Source organism: Cheilinus undulatus, linkage group 6 (assembly GCF_018320785.1).
Source record: "Cheilinus undulatus linkage group 6, ASM1832078v1, whole genome shotgun sequence".
NCBI lineage: Eukaryota > Metazoa > Chordata > Actinopteri > Labriformes > Labridae > Cheilinus > Cheilinus undulatus.
Genome location: NC_054870.1, coordinates 18,777,964 through 18,793,361, shown reverse-complemented (window position 1 = coordinate 18,793,361; position 15,398 = coordinate 18,777,964). Strand labels below are relative to the sequence as shown.

The 15,398-nt window shown below is 38.9% G+C and overlaps 1 protein-coding gene across 1 annotated transcript in view; it reads left to right on the top strand.

Moving 5' to 3' along the window:
- epas1b (endothelial PAS domain protein 1b) overlaps window positions 1-15,123 on the top strand; it is a 93,809-nt gene extending 78,686 nt beyond the window's left edge. Inside the window, exons 9-16 of the mRNA XM_041789141.1 lie at window positions 1,445-1,653; window positions 1,758-1,996; window positions 2,282-2,395; window positions 4,325-4,863; window positions 4,976-5,072; window positions 6,253-6,346; window positions 6,451-6,618; window positions 6,895-15,123. Of these exons, the coding sequence (XP_041645075.1) occupies window positions 1,445-1,653; window positions 1,758-1,996; window positions 2,282-2,395; window positions 4,325-4,863; window positions 4,976-5,072; window positions 6,253-6,346; window positions 6,451-6,618; window positions 6,895-7,046 (1,612 nt within the window). The 3' untranslated portion in view covers window positions 7,047-15,123. The remainder of the gene's footprint in view (window positions 1-1,444; window positions 1,654-1,757; window positions 1,997-2,281; window positions 2,396-4,324; window positions 4,864-4,975; window positions 5,073-6,252; window positions 6,347-6,450; window positions 6,619-6,894) is intronic.
- The last annotated feature ends 275 nt before the right edge of the window (window positions 15,124-15,398 follow it).

Genomic DNA, 15,398 nt, shown 5'->3' with positions numbered 1-15,398 from the left:
TTAAATTAAAATATGTCATGTGAAATAAATGACTGCATAAATATTCACCTCCTTTGAAGTGACTGACCTAATTCAACAGAGCTGCAGCCAACTGGTGCTAGGTAGTCTCACAGTCAGTGAAATGAGAATCACCTGAGTGCAGTGAGCATCTCAAGTGATTGTAGTATGGGTTCAATTCAAGCTTGCAGGTCCTTTACCACACTTCTCTCACCCACTCTCTCATCCCTGTTTCCAACTTTATCCACTGTCTTCAGCTCTAAATAAAAAGCCCCAAAATATATCTTTAACGTGATTATAGTCTAATCACTTGTTAATCAGTATACATGGCTACCATTACACCATAAAGACTAAAGAACACTCCAAGCAACTCAGAGAAAAGATTATTGAAAACTACAAGTCAGGGGATGGATACAAGGAGTGTTGATATCTCAGGGCTAATTTGTACTGCCAAAGTGTAGTTTTAGCTCCATTTACAGTGAAATGGTCTTCAGTGTTGGAGTTATTTGACTGTGTTGAGCCACCAGTGTTAGTTCACCTCTGTAGGCAGTCAATAATTCTAAGCTCTGCCCATTTCAAATCTGAAATGTTGTGTGGGCAGTTCTCAATCATGCCCTTGGGCGTAATGTTAAGATGTTGCCTGTTATACAATGATCTCTGCTGGGCTTTCTTTTGTCATGTTTTTTTCTGATTGTTGTTTTTTTTTTTAATGTGAGAAACACTTGCACCATGCATGAAGTTATCCATCGAGTAAGAGTTCCTGTCGGTGCATATTCCTTATCACTATGCTATACTTTATTTTTACCAGAGGAGACACACCTTGCCACAGACTTCCAAGAGTTACTGCACCTCTGTCATATTGTAAAATATTTAAGATTTTCAAAAGTGGGTTAATCTATACTAAGTGTGGACTTCAAAAAAGTTTTACTTTTACATGAGTAGATTTATAGACCAGTACTTTTTGGTAAATTAAATACATTTTAATCATAGTAACTGTAGTTTTGAGTGCTTTAGTTGTGTATTTTTTCCATCTCTGATTACCAAGTAGCTCTAGTAAATCCAGAGGTTTGATCCAGGGGACAGCTGGACACGAAGATATTGAATTTCTCATCTAAAATGCCTCCTCAGTTGTGACATAAAAAGCTTCAGTCAGCCATTGGTATGCTGATGATCTGGGTGGTCACCTGGGAGTTGCTGGCAGAGTCATTGCCCTAGTTTCGTGTAAGGGCGTGTCCCCTGGGCCTTTTCATGTTCACTAGGGTCTCATGGTCTTGGGTCATGTGAACCTGTGTGTACTGTGTAACAGTTTGTTTGGATTTTGAGAAAGGAATCCAAAAGTGCATTTCATGTAGGTGATAAGAAGTGCCTCAGTCTGCCACCTCTTCTCAGGGTTGGTTGTGGCTGTATTGCTGTACTAACCCATCATACTCTTTCTCTGCCCCTGCAGTGACATTGAGGAGAAGTCGATGATTTTCTCCTTGGAGCAGACTGAGTCCCTGTTCAAGCCACGCCACATGAGCAGCTTCTTCTCTGCTGGAGGTTCAGGTGTGACCACAGAGCCAGGAGACACCCTCTTCACCAAACTCAAAGAAGAGCCAGAGGACCTCGCCCAGCTTGCTCCAACACCCGGGGACACTATCATCTCCCTGGACTTCTGTCAGTACCGACCTCTCTTTCCTAACAAGTGCATAGTTAGATCATCATTAGCTTAGATAAAATGCTGTGCCCTGCCTTTTCTCCACGACTCCATTTTCTTTCAGGTGGCAGTCAGTTTGAGGAGCCCCAACAGCCAGCAGGATACATCCCAGCATCTGCGTCAGCTATGCCCCCTCCTGGGCCTCCGTCCTGGGCCAGCGAAAGCCACCAGCCTGCCTCTCAGGTGTCATGCCAAACCTCTGCTCAGGCTCAAAGAGACATGGCTAACATGGCCAGTACATTCACTGTGCAGCAGAATCCTCCACCAGGCAGCGCTACTCCAAGCCTCAGCAGCTGCTCCACGGTGAGGACGTGAAGAATTTAATTGAGTAATTAGTTAGCAGTCAGCTGCTGGCTGTGTTTGTCTCAGTTTGTCCTTTCTGTGTTCAGTGAAGCCTGGGGGGGTTAATGGTCGCTTACTGTGAGAATAACGGGGGTGGATTTTTGGAAGGAACAAGCTGTGAATGATGCCTTTGTCAGAGCTCATGTCTCACTGTTTGTTTTTGTCTTTTTCACTCTTCTTTCTCCTACATTTTGTCTTCTTTATTTCCTGCTTTCTTTGCCTTCTGTCTCGTCTTCCTCCTTTCAGCCCAGCAGTCCGGGAGATTACTACAGTTCAGCAGAGAGTGACCTGAAGGTGGAGCTGACTGAGAAACTGTTTGCGCTTGACACAGAGTGCAAAGGCAGCCCTACAAACACAGAGGTGTGTGTCCCTGAATGAATACTCTTATTCTAAGTACTATGCTGCTTAGCGTTATCAGTTCATTCATTTGATCTATGAAGCAAAATTAGCATTCCAAGCCTCCCTTTTTCAACTTCTGAGGCAAAAGAAAACAATCACATGTATAAGCTTGTTTACACAAGCAGTAGATGATTATTTCTCCTGTAAGAGCCTAAAAGACCCACATCATCACATATCTAACACAAGTCAGATATCTATTTGTGTCAAACCATCACTCACTAACCAGGGGCTGCCATTTATATGCTTTGTGAACCCTTGTTATTAAAAGTTTTTTACAAATAGTTATTTTTAATTTATTTTGATCAGGTGTCTGCAAAGTCACTTCAATTTTCTTTTCCAATATTTTTCCCTGTAAACTTACTTTGTGGCCCAGCAAACTCTTTCCCAGCAGCATTACTGTCTCTGAAGGCACTGATAGAATCATAAAACCAGGAACTGAGTGGCAAAAGAGAATTTATAACAAAGTGTCACCAGTTAATCCAAAACCATTAAAATAATGACACCAGTTCAGAGAAAATAAATGATAAAAAGGTGACATGAGTTTAAATTTCTGGCATTGTTTTGTTAGTTCTGGGACTTGTATTTTATAAACATTTCAAATGTGGTCTAATATTTTTCAGAATATTTCTATCCTTTGCAGTTATAGCAGCTGACCTCTTGTCGCTCACCTGCGATACCTTTGGGGCTCAACAGTTGATCCTGCACCACACTTTTGGAAGCACTGCACTATCCTAAGTCTTTATAGACCCTGTAAATAGTAAATCCATATTTAGGTGTGTTGTATGGTAGGCCAATCTATTATGAACCCCCAGGTCAAATTTCAGGCAAATAAAACATCTGAGCTTATAAAATTAAGCTTCAAAATCATGAAAATTGAGGCTGTATAATCTGCTCCAGGATGGTGTGGGCATGTTGGTTTAATCAAGCTGAAGCCACGCCCACTCACAAAAATAAAATGCTCTTAAATTTCATAAAATGCTGCTAGACTGAGGGACTGAGTCCATTTTCTGGCTCTAATCTCTGTTATAATGCTTTAAATTATTCATTTAAAGTACTGTGGCAGATATATTTGGTAAATTTACCACACAATGAACAAATAAAAACAGCATAAACCGACTGTTACCGTTCAGTAAAGTTAGTGACATCCACTAATAACAGACTGTACTGAGATGAACTGCTCAGTGTTTTTTTTATCATTGTAGCATTAGGAGGGCACGGTAATTCCCCTTTGTGGGCCGGTGACATCACCAGCCCACATATTGGCCCCGCCCAAATTTAACCAAGCAAGGAAAGAGGTGAAAAACTTTCTAACAAATCCAAAATACAGTCACATGTAGATCTTAGTGTTTTCACATGTTTACAGCAACCATATTCCTTAAAGTTGAAAGTTGGCTGTGTCAGGTTAAAACAGTATGTAAGCATTCGACTAGAGTAATCTGTAACTACAGTCAGCTCAGGCTTGTGGACAGAAGCCTACAAGAAGAGCTGAATGTTGACACCACAAGTCCCAAAGGCCACACCTTTCAGTGGCAATTTTAAATGTTTTAACAGTCTAACTTTGAGAGACATTATGCAATGTCCATATTGTATGTTGCAAAGATTTAAGTTGCATTTAAAAAGCAGTCAGTTTTGTGATTGAAGGATGACTAACTGGTTAAATAGCAATTAAGTAGATCACAAAACTTTATTGTTTTTGACCAAGTTTAGCAATGTGAAATAAATTGTTCTCACTTGTGTTTTGCTGAGTGTTCGACAGTTAATAGTCAAACAGTTTTGATTGAATGTCTTAAATTGTTTCATTTAATAGCTTTGTAACTGAGCCAGATGGTGAACACACTATAAAAATATTTACCCCAATTTTTCACAAAACATGGGATCTTTTATTCCCAGAGGGACTTGAGTGACCTTGACCTCGAGACTTTGGCTCCATACATCCCAATGGACGGCGAGGACTTCCAGCTGAATCCCATCATCCCGGAGTCAGAACCCCTGGATGGGAGTCCATCAGGATCCATGGGGAGCAACAGCAGCCTGGCCCAGAAGCACCAGGGCACCCAGCAGAGCTTCAGCAACATTGCCAGCCTCTTCCAGCCCCTGACCTCCCCTCCTCGAACCCAAGGTCCATACCATAACCAACCTGCTGCATCCTGGGCCACAGGGGAGAAGAGGGGCTCTAGTCAGGGGACTACAGACCCTCGTGTAGGGTCATACATGATGGGAAACATGCAGCACCCTCCGTACCAGGCTCCAGCCAGCACCCCTCTGTCCTCCATGGGAGGCAGGCAGAACCTACAGTGGCCACCGGACCCTCTGTTAACATACCAACAACAACAATCGCAGAGCACTAAGGCGTACCTAATGGAGCCTTACTCAGGAGAGGAACGACCGTCCTGCCAACAAAACATACCACAGATAATGCAAAAACAGAGGTGATGCCACAAAGATTGTAGATTTATAAAACACACCAAAAAAAGACAGGGAATAAAAAAGATATTTAAAGGCATGCTGTTTTTATATTTGTAAGTATGTGTCTTTATACAGGTCCATTGACAATTTTGTACAAGCCTACAAAGACATGAGTCCAGCCAGAGTGGCCATGGCCAACAATATCAAGCGCTCCTTCACCCAGATGGCTGTGGTGAGTTTCTCTGATAAACACACAAATCAAATAACACAACAAATGATTTTTTTTTGGACCTCTCTTTTCTTCCTTGCTGATCTTTTCATGTATACCAGGAGTAGTTGCCAATTTTACCAGCAAATGGATGTGATAGCACAAGGAAGTTGTTTGGGTGGGCCTGATAGGCTGTGAAATTAGCATGGAACATGGTAGCTCCTAACACTGAAGCTGTCAAGACTTACTGGGGTGTCATAACTTGAAAAAAACAAGTTGAAGGGAGAGGCTCACTTGATAACCCCGTCGATGTTTTGGCTCTTATGGTTTATTTTTTATGGTTGGGCTTGGGTGGCCAATAAGGGTAATTTAGTAAGTTCTGTTTTTTATCCTGAAGGGCAGAAGCACGGGGATGTGGCGGCAACCTTATGTTATTATGTCTAATGACATATGGTTGTTAAATGTGAAGACTAATAGTCTGCCAGTGGCAAAAAAACATTTTATAGGATTTACATTGGTCAGACATTGTTAAGAGTCCAACTCTGAATAGTTTCAACCTACAAATCTTTTGCACACCAAAACATAAAGGCCCATATTAAAAAATACACCAGCAAAATTCTACTCAAGGTTTCAAATCACTTAACAAAACAGCATGTTCAGTGCATTCAGAAAGTATTCAGCCCTCCCTATCAGCTTAGTGTAAGATGAGCAGGAAATTTTTGGGAAGAACAAAGAACAGCATGGAGTTATTTTCTTTTCAAACACGACAAAAGTCATGTACTGACATGTCTACAGTTGCTATTGTTCACATTTTGCAGCTCTCGATGGAGTTTGGCCTACTCGTCAGCAGGGGCTATCACGTTGCATGTTTTGTTGCTCTGATTGGCCAGTAAAGAGGTGACAGACAGAACGTTCATCCATTACCCTCAGAGTTTTCTTTTTTAAAGGCTCTGCCCTTTCCCAATCACCGTCTATGGAAGGTTTTCCAAATGCATGTGTGGAAAAAAACAGCTTGTGTGTCAAGTTAAACCACAGGCTAAAGAGAGGATAAATCCCTTTTTATATAAGACCTTTATTGAAAAAAATACTTAACTTTAATGAACTGAATATTCATTAAGCCCCTTTTTTCCCTCATAAACACAAATGATGTCTATCATTCTTTTAAAAAAAGGAACCAATTAAGTAGTTGTGTTTTGTGTTTTAGGGTGAAAATAAACCGTCAGACGTCATGTGGAAGAAGATGAGGGGTGACAGTTTTGGCAGCATGGATCGTTCCCTCAGTGCAGGATCACTGGCAGGTATGAGATCTAAGTTTGTATTAAGGTTCTTAGATGTCTTACTTTACATTACTATCAACATATCTCTCAAAAACCAACCTTTCGTGCACTTTCCTCTGTCTCAGAATCAGGGATGGGGAGGCTTATGCCAGGCAGTATGCCATCATGTCTGCAGCAACACAGGAAATCCCAGTATCCAGGGGTTGGGATCGGTGGTCCAAATGAGAAACATTTTCCCCAAAAGAGCTGCAGCTACTCACAGTATAACATGCTGTCCTCCAACAAGACGGAGGGTGAGCCATATACCTTTTAATGTATCTAATCCTCAAAATAAATATCTAACATAAATGTGTTGCAAAGCTGGAATGGTACATTTTATAAGTCTTAACGTGATTAACAGAGTCTCTATCAAATCACTTTAGTTCTTTATTTATTATACCTCTGAAAGAGTTTACTTTTCTTGCAGAATTTAAAAAAAAAAAAAAAAACAAGGCTAAACTGTGATTTATATTTAGCTGTGGTGAATCCATAGCAAACAAATTAAAAAATCCCTTTCTGTCCTTTTCCAGGGGTTGCCAGTTGTTTGCTGGGCCCGTCCTTTGAGTCCATCTGCCTACCAGAGTTGACCCGTTACGACTGCGAAGTTAACGTCCCCCTGCAGGGGAACCTGCACCTTCTCCAGGGCTGTGATCTGCTGAGAGCTCTGGACCAGGCCACCTAGAGCTCCATCTCCCAAACCCGTCTGCAGCCCCAGACTTAAGCCTTTCTTTACGTGAATACCTCTGGGTCCTCTGAGCGTTGTGAGGCTAAGCTACCTATAGGGAATGGTATTCATAACCACATCCTGCCTTATTTAGCTTATTAGGCTCAGCCCCACAAACTATTCCCTGTTTCTTTATAGCTTTGTACATAGACCATCTTAACAAGCTGATATATCAGGGTTAAGCCACTTGCACCCCTCATTACCCAAGCTTTGGACGCAACTCAGAGGCAGGTTAAGTGTACATGTAAGCAAATTATCCTACATTGAGAAACAGACTTCCCATTCAACATTGGCTCCTCATGTAAAAGATCAATGTAGGATCAATAAGGGTGTGCAAAATGTTACAGCACCCTGTCTGCTCTGTGTCAAAAAGCTGAATGTGGGTATTTAATGTACAGGGGTATTACTGCAGTAAGATTCAATCACATAACCTGCCTTAAAGTAAAGCTGTGCCCAAACTTCTGCAGCCATACACCTGTACAGGCCCAGGCCAGGTTTAAGAATACCATCAGTCTTACCCTGCCTGGTCTGTCACAGACCAGCACCCTGATATGTTCTCTATGCAGCTCAGCCCAACACACATTTTCTCCATCAGCTAACTCCTTTAGCTATGAAGAGAAAATAAATTATAATACTACCTACATATTAGCAAAGGCACTGTGTTTTATTTTTCACCGGCACTTAGACCCAGAACACTTACAGTATGTCCAGTCAAAGCTTCGAGTAACGGTTGGGTATCATGAACTGTTTTTGAATAGCTGCCGTATTTAAAAATGAGGAATAATGAAAGCATCATCTTCCAAAAGATGATGTTTAAACCATTTTGGTGCAATAAATGTAGCTAAATGTAGTAGAGGTTTTAACTAACATTAAGAGTTAACAAGGAATGCTTGTAGTAGGGTTTCTCAACTCTGTTGGCTTAATGATCACCAAAAAGCTTCTGTGAGGAGTTATAGCTTCCTGTGAAACAGACAAAAAATGATATAATCACAGAGTAACAACATACAAAAGCAAATGTGACCAAAAGCATAAACACTGACTATTTCTATGTAGTCATTTTTAATGCCTGAAACCTCTGCAGTGGGGAAGGTGTCACATGAAGTGAGATAGCCTTTTCTGTTACCATTTCCAAGACTTTTAATAAGTTAAAATGGTTGTTAAAGAAAAGCACAACAAGATTTTGTGTTACAGAAAGTACTTGTACATTTACAGGATGAGATGAGCTAAGGTTTGTCCATAGGGATTGCCAAACTTTGGCTTTCCAACATCTCATCTTATTTTTCTTTTTCTAAATCTCCAAAAACAGACTGAGCAAATTTAACATATTAAAGTTCAGCAAAAACACTGACTCATATCATTGCAAATAAAGGACATGGCTGTTTTCAAATCATCGCATTACTGCACCAGAACATGAGAATTTTGTGGCTGTAGAAAAATCACATTTCAGTTAATTCAATCATTACAAAAGCTAGGAACCAAAACTGAATTAGTGAAAAATCTGAATCACAAAATGATACCCAACTCAGCTCAAGCTTTTTTTTTTTTCCTTTAAAGACAAACTCATGCACGGACATGTCATCATCCTGCTCTAATTTCATAGAGGTTACTTTAATCACAGCATAGACTCTGATTCTCACTACATTCACAGTTTGGGTCAACATCCATGATATATGCATTATATTGTTTTGTTCATTTATCATAAGTAGTCTATTTTTTCTGTCAATGAATTGAAACATTTTAGCATTTATTAGATTTTATATTATTTAATCTAAGCTGACGGGACACTATCAGAACTGCTTCTTTCCTCTTCTGGCTTATTTTTATGTTTTTACTCCACCAACAAGATTCCTATATTTGTGTCTAACTCACAGACACAATTAAAAAAGTATCTATTGCAATACATGTAGTCTACTGTAAGTTGAAAAAAATGTTTTGTTTTTTTTTCTATCTTTCTTCTTAAATTTGTAAGTCAGGTGGGTAGCTCATGCGACTACAGGGTTTTTTCTTATTGTTCAATTGTTTTCTTGAGCTTAAACTTCTATAATCAACAGCAAAGCTAGCTGTGTTCACCAGACTCATTGCTTGTACATAGAATCTGACTTGCACACTACAAGAGTTTATGTGATAACATGTTGTAGGCTTACAAACACAATTCTCATAGTGCAGTAAGGCAGTGGTGTTCACTGAGCATTTGAGGGGCATGGGCTGAGAGGGGCACCTCTTTGCGAGTGATTTTAATTTTTAGATGTGATTTTTACTGTAAAATTTCTTAAATGTAACAGCAGATTAATCAAATTTAATGATGTTTCCTGAAGGCACTTTAGAAAAATGAAAATGGAATTCTTTGTAATGCTAAAATGGTTTGAACTTGTAAGTATGTTCATTTACATTAAGATAGTTAATCTTTTATTATACAACCCCTAAATACTGTATCTACAAATGCAGCATGTCTTCATACCTAAAGTACAACAACATGAGGTTAAATTTGTGAAATTGTTGCAATTTGTTGGTTAGATGAAACAAAAAACCCTTGCTAATGGATAAGAGTAGTTGTGGCCAATGTTACTTATATTCCATTATGGAAATCATTTTACAAATGTGACATACGACACTTGAAAAATCTTAATTAGATTCGGGATCCACAATGGATCTGAATAGTAATCTCCTGGCTGAAAATCCTTTGTTTTTGACCCTTTCAGTTGCCGTAAAACCGCCCGAAGTGACCATCTTAACGTCATGCCATGACAGTTTTCCTGTTTCTCTTGTAATAACATCTAAGGCTACTACAAAGAGTTCCCCAATTATAAGGTAAACATAAGCTGCTAAAAAAAGGGATGAAAATGCACCGTAAAGAGCAAAAGTGCAACTTGTCACTAGAATGCAAAATTGAGTGCCATTAATTTGCATACACCTCAATAAAGTATAAGTAAACATTGTCTGCATTGAATAGCTGTGGAAAGCAACATAAATGCCAGTAGGGTCATCGTACAGAAAAAGGATGTTGTTAAGCTAAGATAGTGTGTACATAAAAACTATGTACACTGAGGACATTGAACCTTTTTAAGGATCTATCACAGGGCTCATTAGATGTGCAATGTAAGAGGTTTAAAAGATTTGTAAATGATCTGTGTGCCACGAGAGAAAATTGGATTTGTGCCAATCGGGACCAAAGAAATAAGTTTAATTGCATAGTTTGGTGTGATAATGGGGCAAAATAAAGCTTGCAAATGCAGCGCAAGACGGGCCCCTTGAGATTTTACATCAACAAAGGCTATGATGGTTGCCCCCACCTCCCCCTCCACTGCACACCACTGCAAAAAACAGACAGTGCACAGTCACATGACTGCACAGTCACGCTCTCTCTCACACACACACATTTTAAGATGTACATAGCAGCATTAGCCGTGGATACAGTGCAGCACAGCAGCCTGTGAAGTGACTTGAATGTGGTGTATGTATTTTCAGGATTAGGACAAGGCCAGTTTTTGTTATCATTAGACAGCAGCTGCCAATTTTAAAAGGCTTTTCCGAATATTCTAGTCATTTTAATACACGATGGACTAAGTGTGGTTAGATTATATTTTTTCAAACTGTAATATTCACCCAAATGATGTCAGTGAAATAACCAACAGTATGCCTTTAGTGAAAACACTGTTCTCTTTTTCTGTCATTTCCTGTGCAGAGTATTTTCTTATTCTCACTCTTTTTGAGATCTTTAACGTTGTGTGGTGACCACTTTTCTGTATCAATTATAGAGCTTTGTACACATATAAGTTACGTATTTAAAAGAAGACGAAACTAATGTTGCAGATTATGTTTTTAGTGTTTATATGTCCTGGTACTTTGTCCTTATCTAACCCCCCATTGATGCAGATGGATTAGATCCCTCGCAGTGCTGTTTCCTCTCATGCTGTTTCTGTGTTGTGGCATTTAGGTTGTTTTTTCCCCTCAAGAGTTTTGTCCTAAATATACTATCCCAAGAGTCTTTTGGATGGACAGTACTGCTTTTATTTTTGCTTTAAGAAAAAAAAGAAAAAAAAAGATTTGAGATGAATATCAGTTTTTTAAGTTTTCAGATATGTAGCATTTGGTTAACAGATTGAGTCGCCACATAATTAATCATAGTTTCATATATAAACGCCATGGTGCTTCATTGACCACATTTGTGTCATTTGTAGAACTTCTATTGCATCTCTTGGATCACTAACCCTATGTTTTTATATTCTCTGCTTTTATCATGCTGAAATTATCTTTAAGTTCATTTTAACCCATATAATGTGCCTTAATATGACTTAGTTTCAACTTGACTGAGTTAACCCTTCAAGTGCACAGTTTGCCCCCCCCCCCCCGGTAGAATGCTTCCATTAACTCTAGGGTGTATTATTGAATGAAATGCAAACTTGACAATGTACTTTATATAAGTTAATTTAAATGAGTAAAAAAGAATAGCATAAAACTTGCATTTAGATGAAAGCCTTAACTACATTTTTTTAAGCAATGATAGAAAAACATACACATTTAGGAATACAGTGTCACAGTTTAGGCTGATTTTCATAATAACCCCTTGAGTTTTGTGCTCAACAGCTCCCTCATAGCCTCCTCTGATGTATATTTAGATCACAAAAGAACAGAAGCTTAGTAAAGGAACAATAAAGGTAGAACCCTTTTAGATCCCATCGTAGATCCCCTGGTGATGATGAGTCAAAGTTTGTTAAAAGGTCTTAAAAGAAATGGATTCCCCAGCTCACCAAACGACCTGACAGTCCGTTTGTTGCTGAAGCTGCTTGTGGGTTCTTAGGTTTAGCTGAAAAACATTTGATTGTACAGAAGTAGTTCTCCTGGGAGGGTCACGATTCAGAGGTCCGATTCAAACAGGTGCCTTGTTTGCATGTTGCGCTCCAAATTTGTTCAACTTTTCAAAAGTTTTAAAGTGGCTCAACATGCTGCAACAAGTTAGCATCTATCATCAGTGATCTGAGTCATGCTGGAAGTATGAATTGAAGTGGGGCTTTTCCACTATTACTTCAGGCCGCGCAGATACAAATAAAGCCATGCTGTCTAGATGGCCAAGCCACGCCCAGAATGGTCCTGCTCTGGAGCAGGGCCCATGCGAGTGTTGACATCACAGCGGTTTGTCATCATTTGGATGCACTTTGCAGGCATGTTTTAACCCTCTGAGACTGGTGTTTTGGTATATAACAAAAAGGGACACTCGTTATTTAAATTACAACCATAAAACATAGGCAAGTTTTTGTTTTTATTTTCATCTAAAAGCCCTCCTACATGCCATTCTTATGATGCTACCCACACCTTCTTAGTTGCAGAATATTTTGTAGCTAGCCTGGAATTTGGGTGACTGTCACGGGTCTTTAAAGAATAAATCCTCACAGTATCTCCAATATTGAATGTCCTTTTATTCAATTTATAATCAAATTTACTTGTTTCCCACAATACTTTGTGACTGGGCTGTGATAGCCAATGGCAGGCTGTTCTGTTGTCACATTATGCTTTGCTGAACAGCGCTTGTGCAAGCACTTAGAAACTGGAGGAGAGAGCTTGAATGACTCATAATAGAGAGAAAGAGACAGAGAGGCTGTGATGTGTCACTGCAGACAGGAACTGCTTTGTATGATGACTAAAATTTCTAAAAGCAAAAGGACTTCTATTTTGGAGACTGTGTCTCAAAGAAAAAACCTTTGTCATCATTGTTTGCTGTGTGTAATACATAAAAATCTGGGTTTTAATTTCTGTTTAGTTTTTTTCTTTTGTCTTTATTGTCTCACAGCATTTTTAAAATTCAAGTGACATTGCTGTAGCACTTTTTCTTAAAGCCCAGGTTGTCCTGAAAAAAGCATGTTTGGAACTTGACTGTGCGCCACAGGGTTGATGTTTTATAAGCTTTTAAGACAAAAGGTCCAGGTGTGACACAATGGTTAAAAAATAGTATAGGGCTCAGAGGGTTAAGTAGCAACCGCTGCACCAGTCTTTGAAGTACCTGCCAGATTACCAATAGAAGAAGAAGAAACTTTGAAGTTAAAGTAACAGGTGCTTCTTCTTCTGGTAATACAAAACAATGCTTACTGAAGTGTAGTTATTAAACATCTTCGACCCAAAATGTGTGTCATCAGCTCAAGACGCGCCCTCGAACGGGTAGCTTGGTTGTGGTGGAAAAGCAAATCTCCTGCCATGCTGAGTCAAACCAAGTAGAGCAAATGTAATGGAAAAGCCCCAAAGGTGACTTGTTGATTCTTCTTCAAACGTGTCGACATAAACATCAGTTTGATTATCAAGGATTTGAACCTTGAACACAGAAAATGTAAATTCATAGTTCTATGTTTTAAAGGTTACATTTGAGGACCAATGTAAATACTGAGTTATTAAAATGGAGCATCAGTACAGCAAACCAGATGCAGTCATTCAAAAGGTAGAGCAGAATCCAGTGTACACATTGATAACATAATTGAAATCACTACAAAATGAAAGCATTGTCTAACTGTTGCTTTGTTGCTGCATTGCTGCAGATATTTGAGTCTAAAGTGTCATTATATAAGTACCATTTATGTAAATCCCAAGTACATGCAGTCTAAAAATGGTCACTCAAGCAATGTGGTGTTTAAAAAGATTAGATGACCATTATTCAGAGAGAGAGGAGTGGCAGTTATTACTATGAATAGCTATTAAGATGAGAAAAGACAGATGTCTGAGCTATGGAGCACAAAGAGAGACACAGCCTGCTCAGCCTGCCCACTGATGCAAATCTCTCAGCTCCTACATGGACAGATCACTCAGAAGTTTCTGTCTCTCAACACCTCTCTCTTCGATGTTTTGGGTCTAAAAAGCCTGTCCTGGTTAATCAGCTGTGCCTTTGACAAAAAGATGCTTTTTATGTCGTTCAAACCGGAAATTCAGCTCATTGCAACAGGAGATGCCTAAAAGAAAGGATTTGTTTTTTTATGGCCAAATATTTCAGACTTCAAAATTATTATGAGCTCCACACTGATGAAAATAGAATTACATAACCAAACGCTGTTCTTCAATTATTTCATCTATCAACTAGGAACAAGCTGTTCTAAAAAGAGTTCCAGCACATAGTTAAGTTTTGGAGAAAATCAAAGGCTGTAGGACTTAATAAAATGCTCTGAAAGATTTACATGAGAGAAAGAACAGCACCAAAGATGGATATTTTAGTAAATGATGAGATTTAACTAAATTGTGGCAATGTATGTGTAAAGAGTTGGCTAGAAGGACGTTGATTTAAAAATACAAATTATGCCGGAGAGGAAGTCTCGCCCCAGTGAAAGCCAGCTGCTTCCCCACAAGCTTCACCAGGGGGATGAGTATAAAATGAGTAAAAAAGGCATCATTTATACTTAAAAAAATGAACTTTTGATAGTTCTCAAGCATTTTCTGAGATTTATTTATGTACATGACATTGTTTTAATCCAGCATAAAGTGTAGACATATGCCAGTTATACTATTCAAGTGTTAAATATGTATTTATCAGCAAACACAGGTAGAAAATCCTGGTAGTGTGTGTTAGTTACTCAAAAAAGGAAAATACTGACTTTATGAATGTAGCACTGAAGCTAAGCTAAAAAGGGCGTGGCTTCCTCTCTGTATTTTAACTCTAGAAGGCCAATCACCAGTCCTATAGTGCAAAACCAACTGTGCTGCTTGAAGGGTTTCCCCTAACACTTAAGTGATTCAACGTTTCAGGTTTAATCCATACATTCACTGCTCTTCCTCTTTAAAGAAAATATCAGCATTCTGTCTTGTCTTTTGTAAAAGCAGGCTTTTTGTCTTTATGGGGTCCATGACCAGATTCTTGTTTCTATTTTTTATTCCTTTTTTGTCTGTCATACATTACAGTTATTAGCTGATTCTGCATTTTTTAATATGCTTAAATCCATATGGCTCTTGTTATTATCATATATTGCTGTCATTGTTATTATTATATGGGGACTTTAACCCATTCAGAAGTTTGTGTTTCTGCACTGATATCTTATTAATAAAGCATACTGATCTTATCCTCCTCCATCTGTGTCTGTTGTGACTTATTTTAATGTTACATCATAATAGGAAGTTATTAGCAGGTGTGATGGAAGTAAAGATATCTTGAAGAAAGCTTGAATTTATTGTTAAAACACAGCTTTCAGTAATCAACCAGAAATGACAAAAATTATGTTTTAGTTCCATATCACTGATGCCAATCAAACAAAACACAATGTTTTAAACATATACCGTGCACTTAGATGGTATTCAGACCCCCTTCATGTTTCAATTTCATTATGTTGCAACCTGCTTATACAG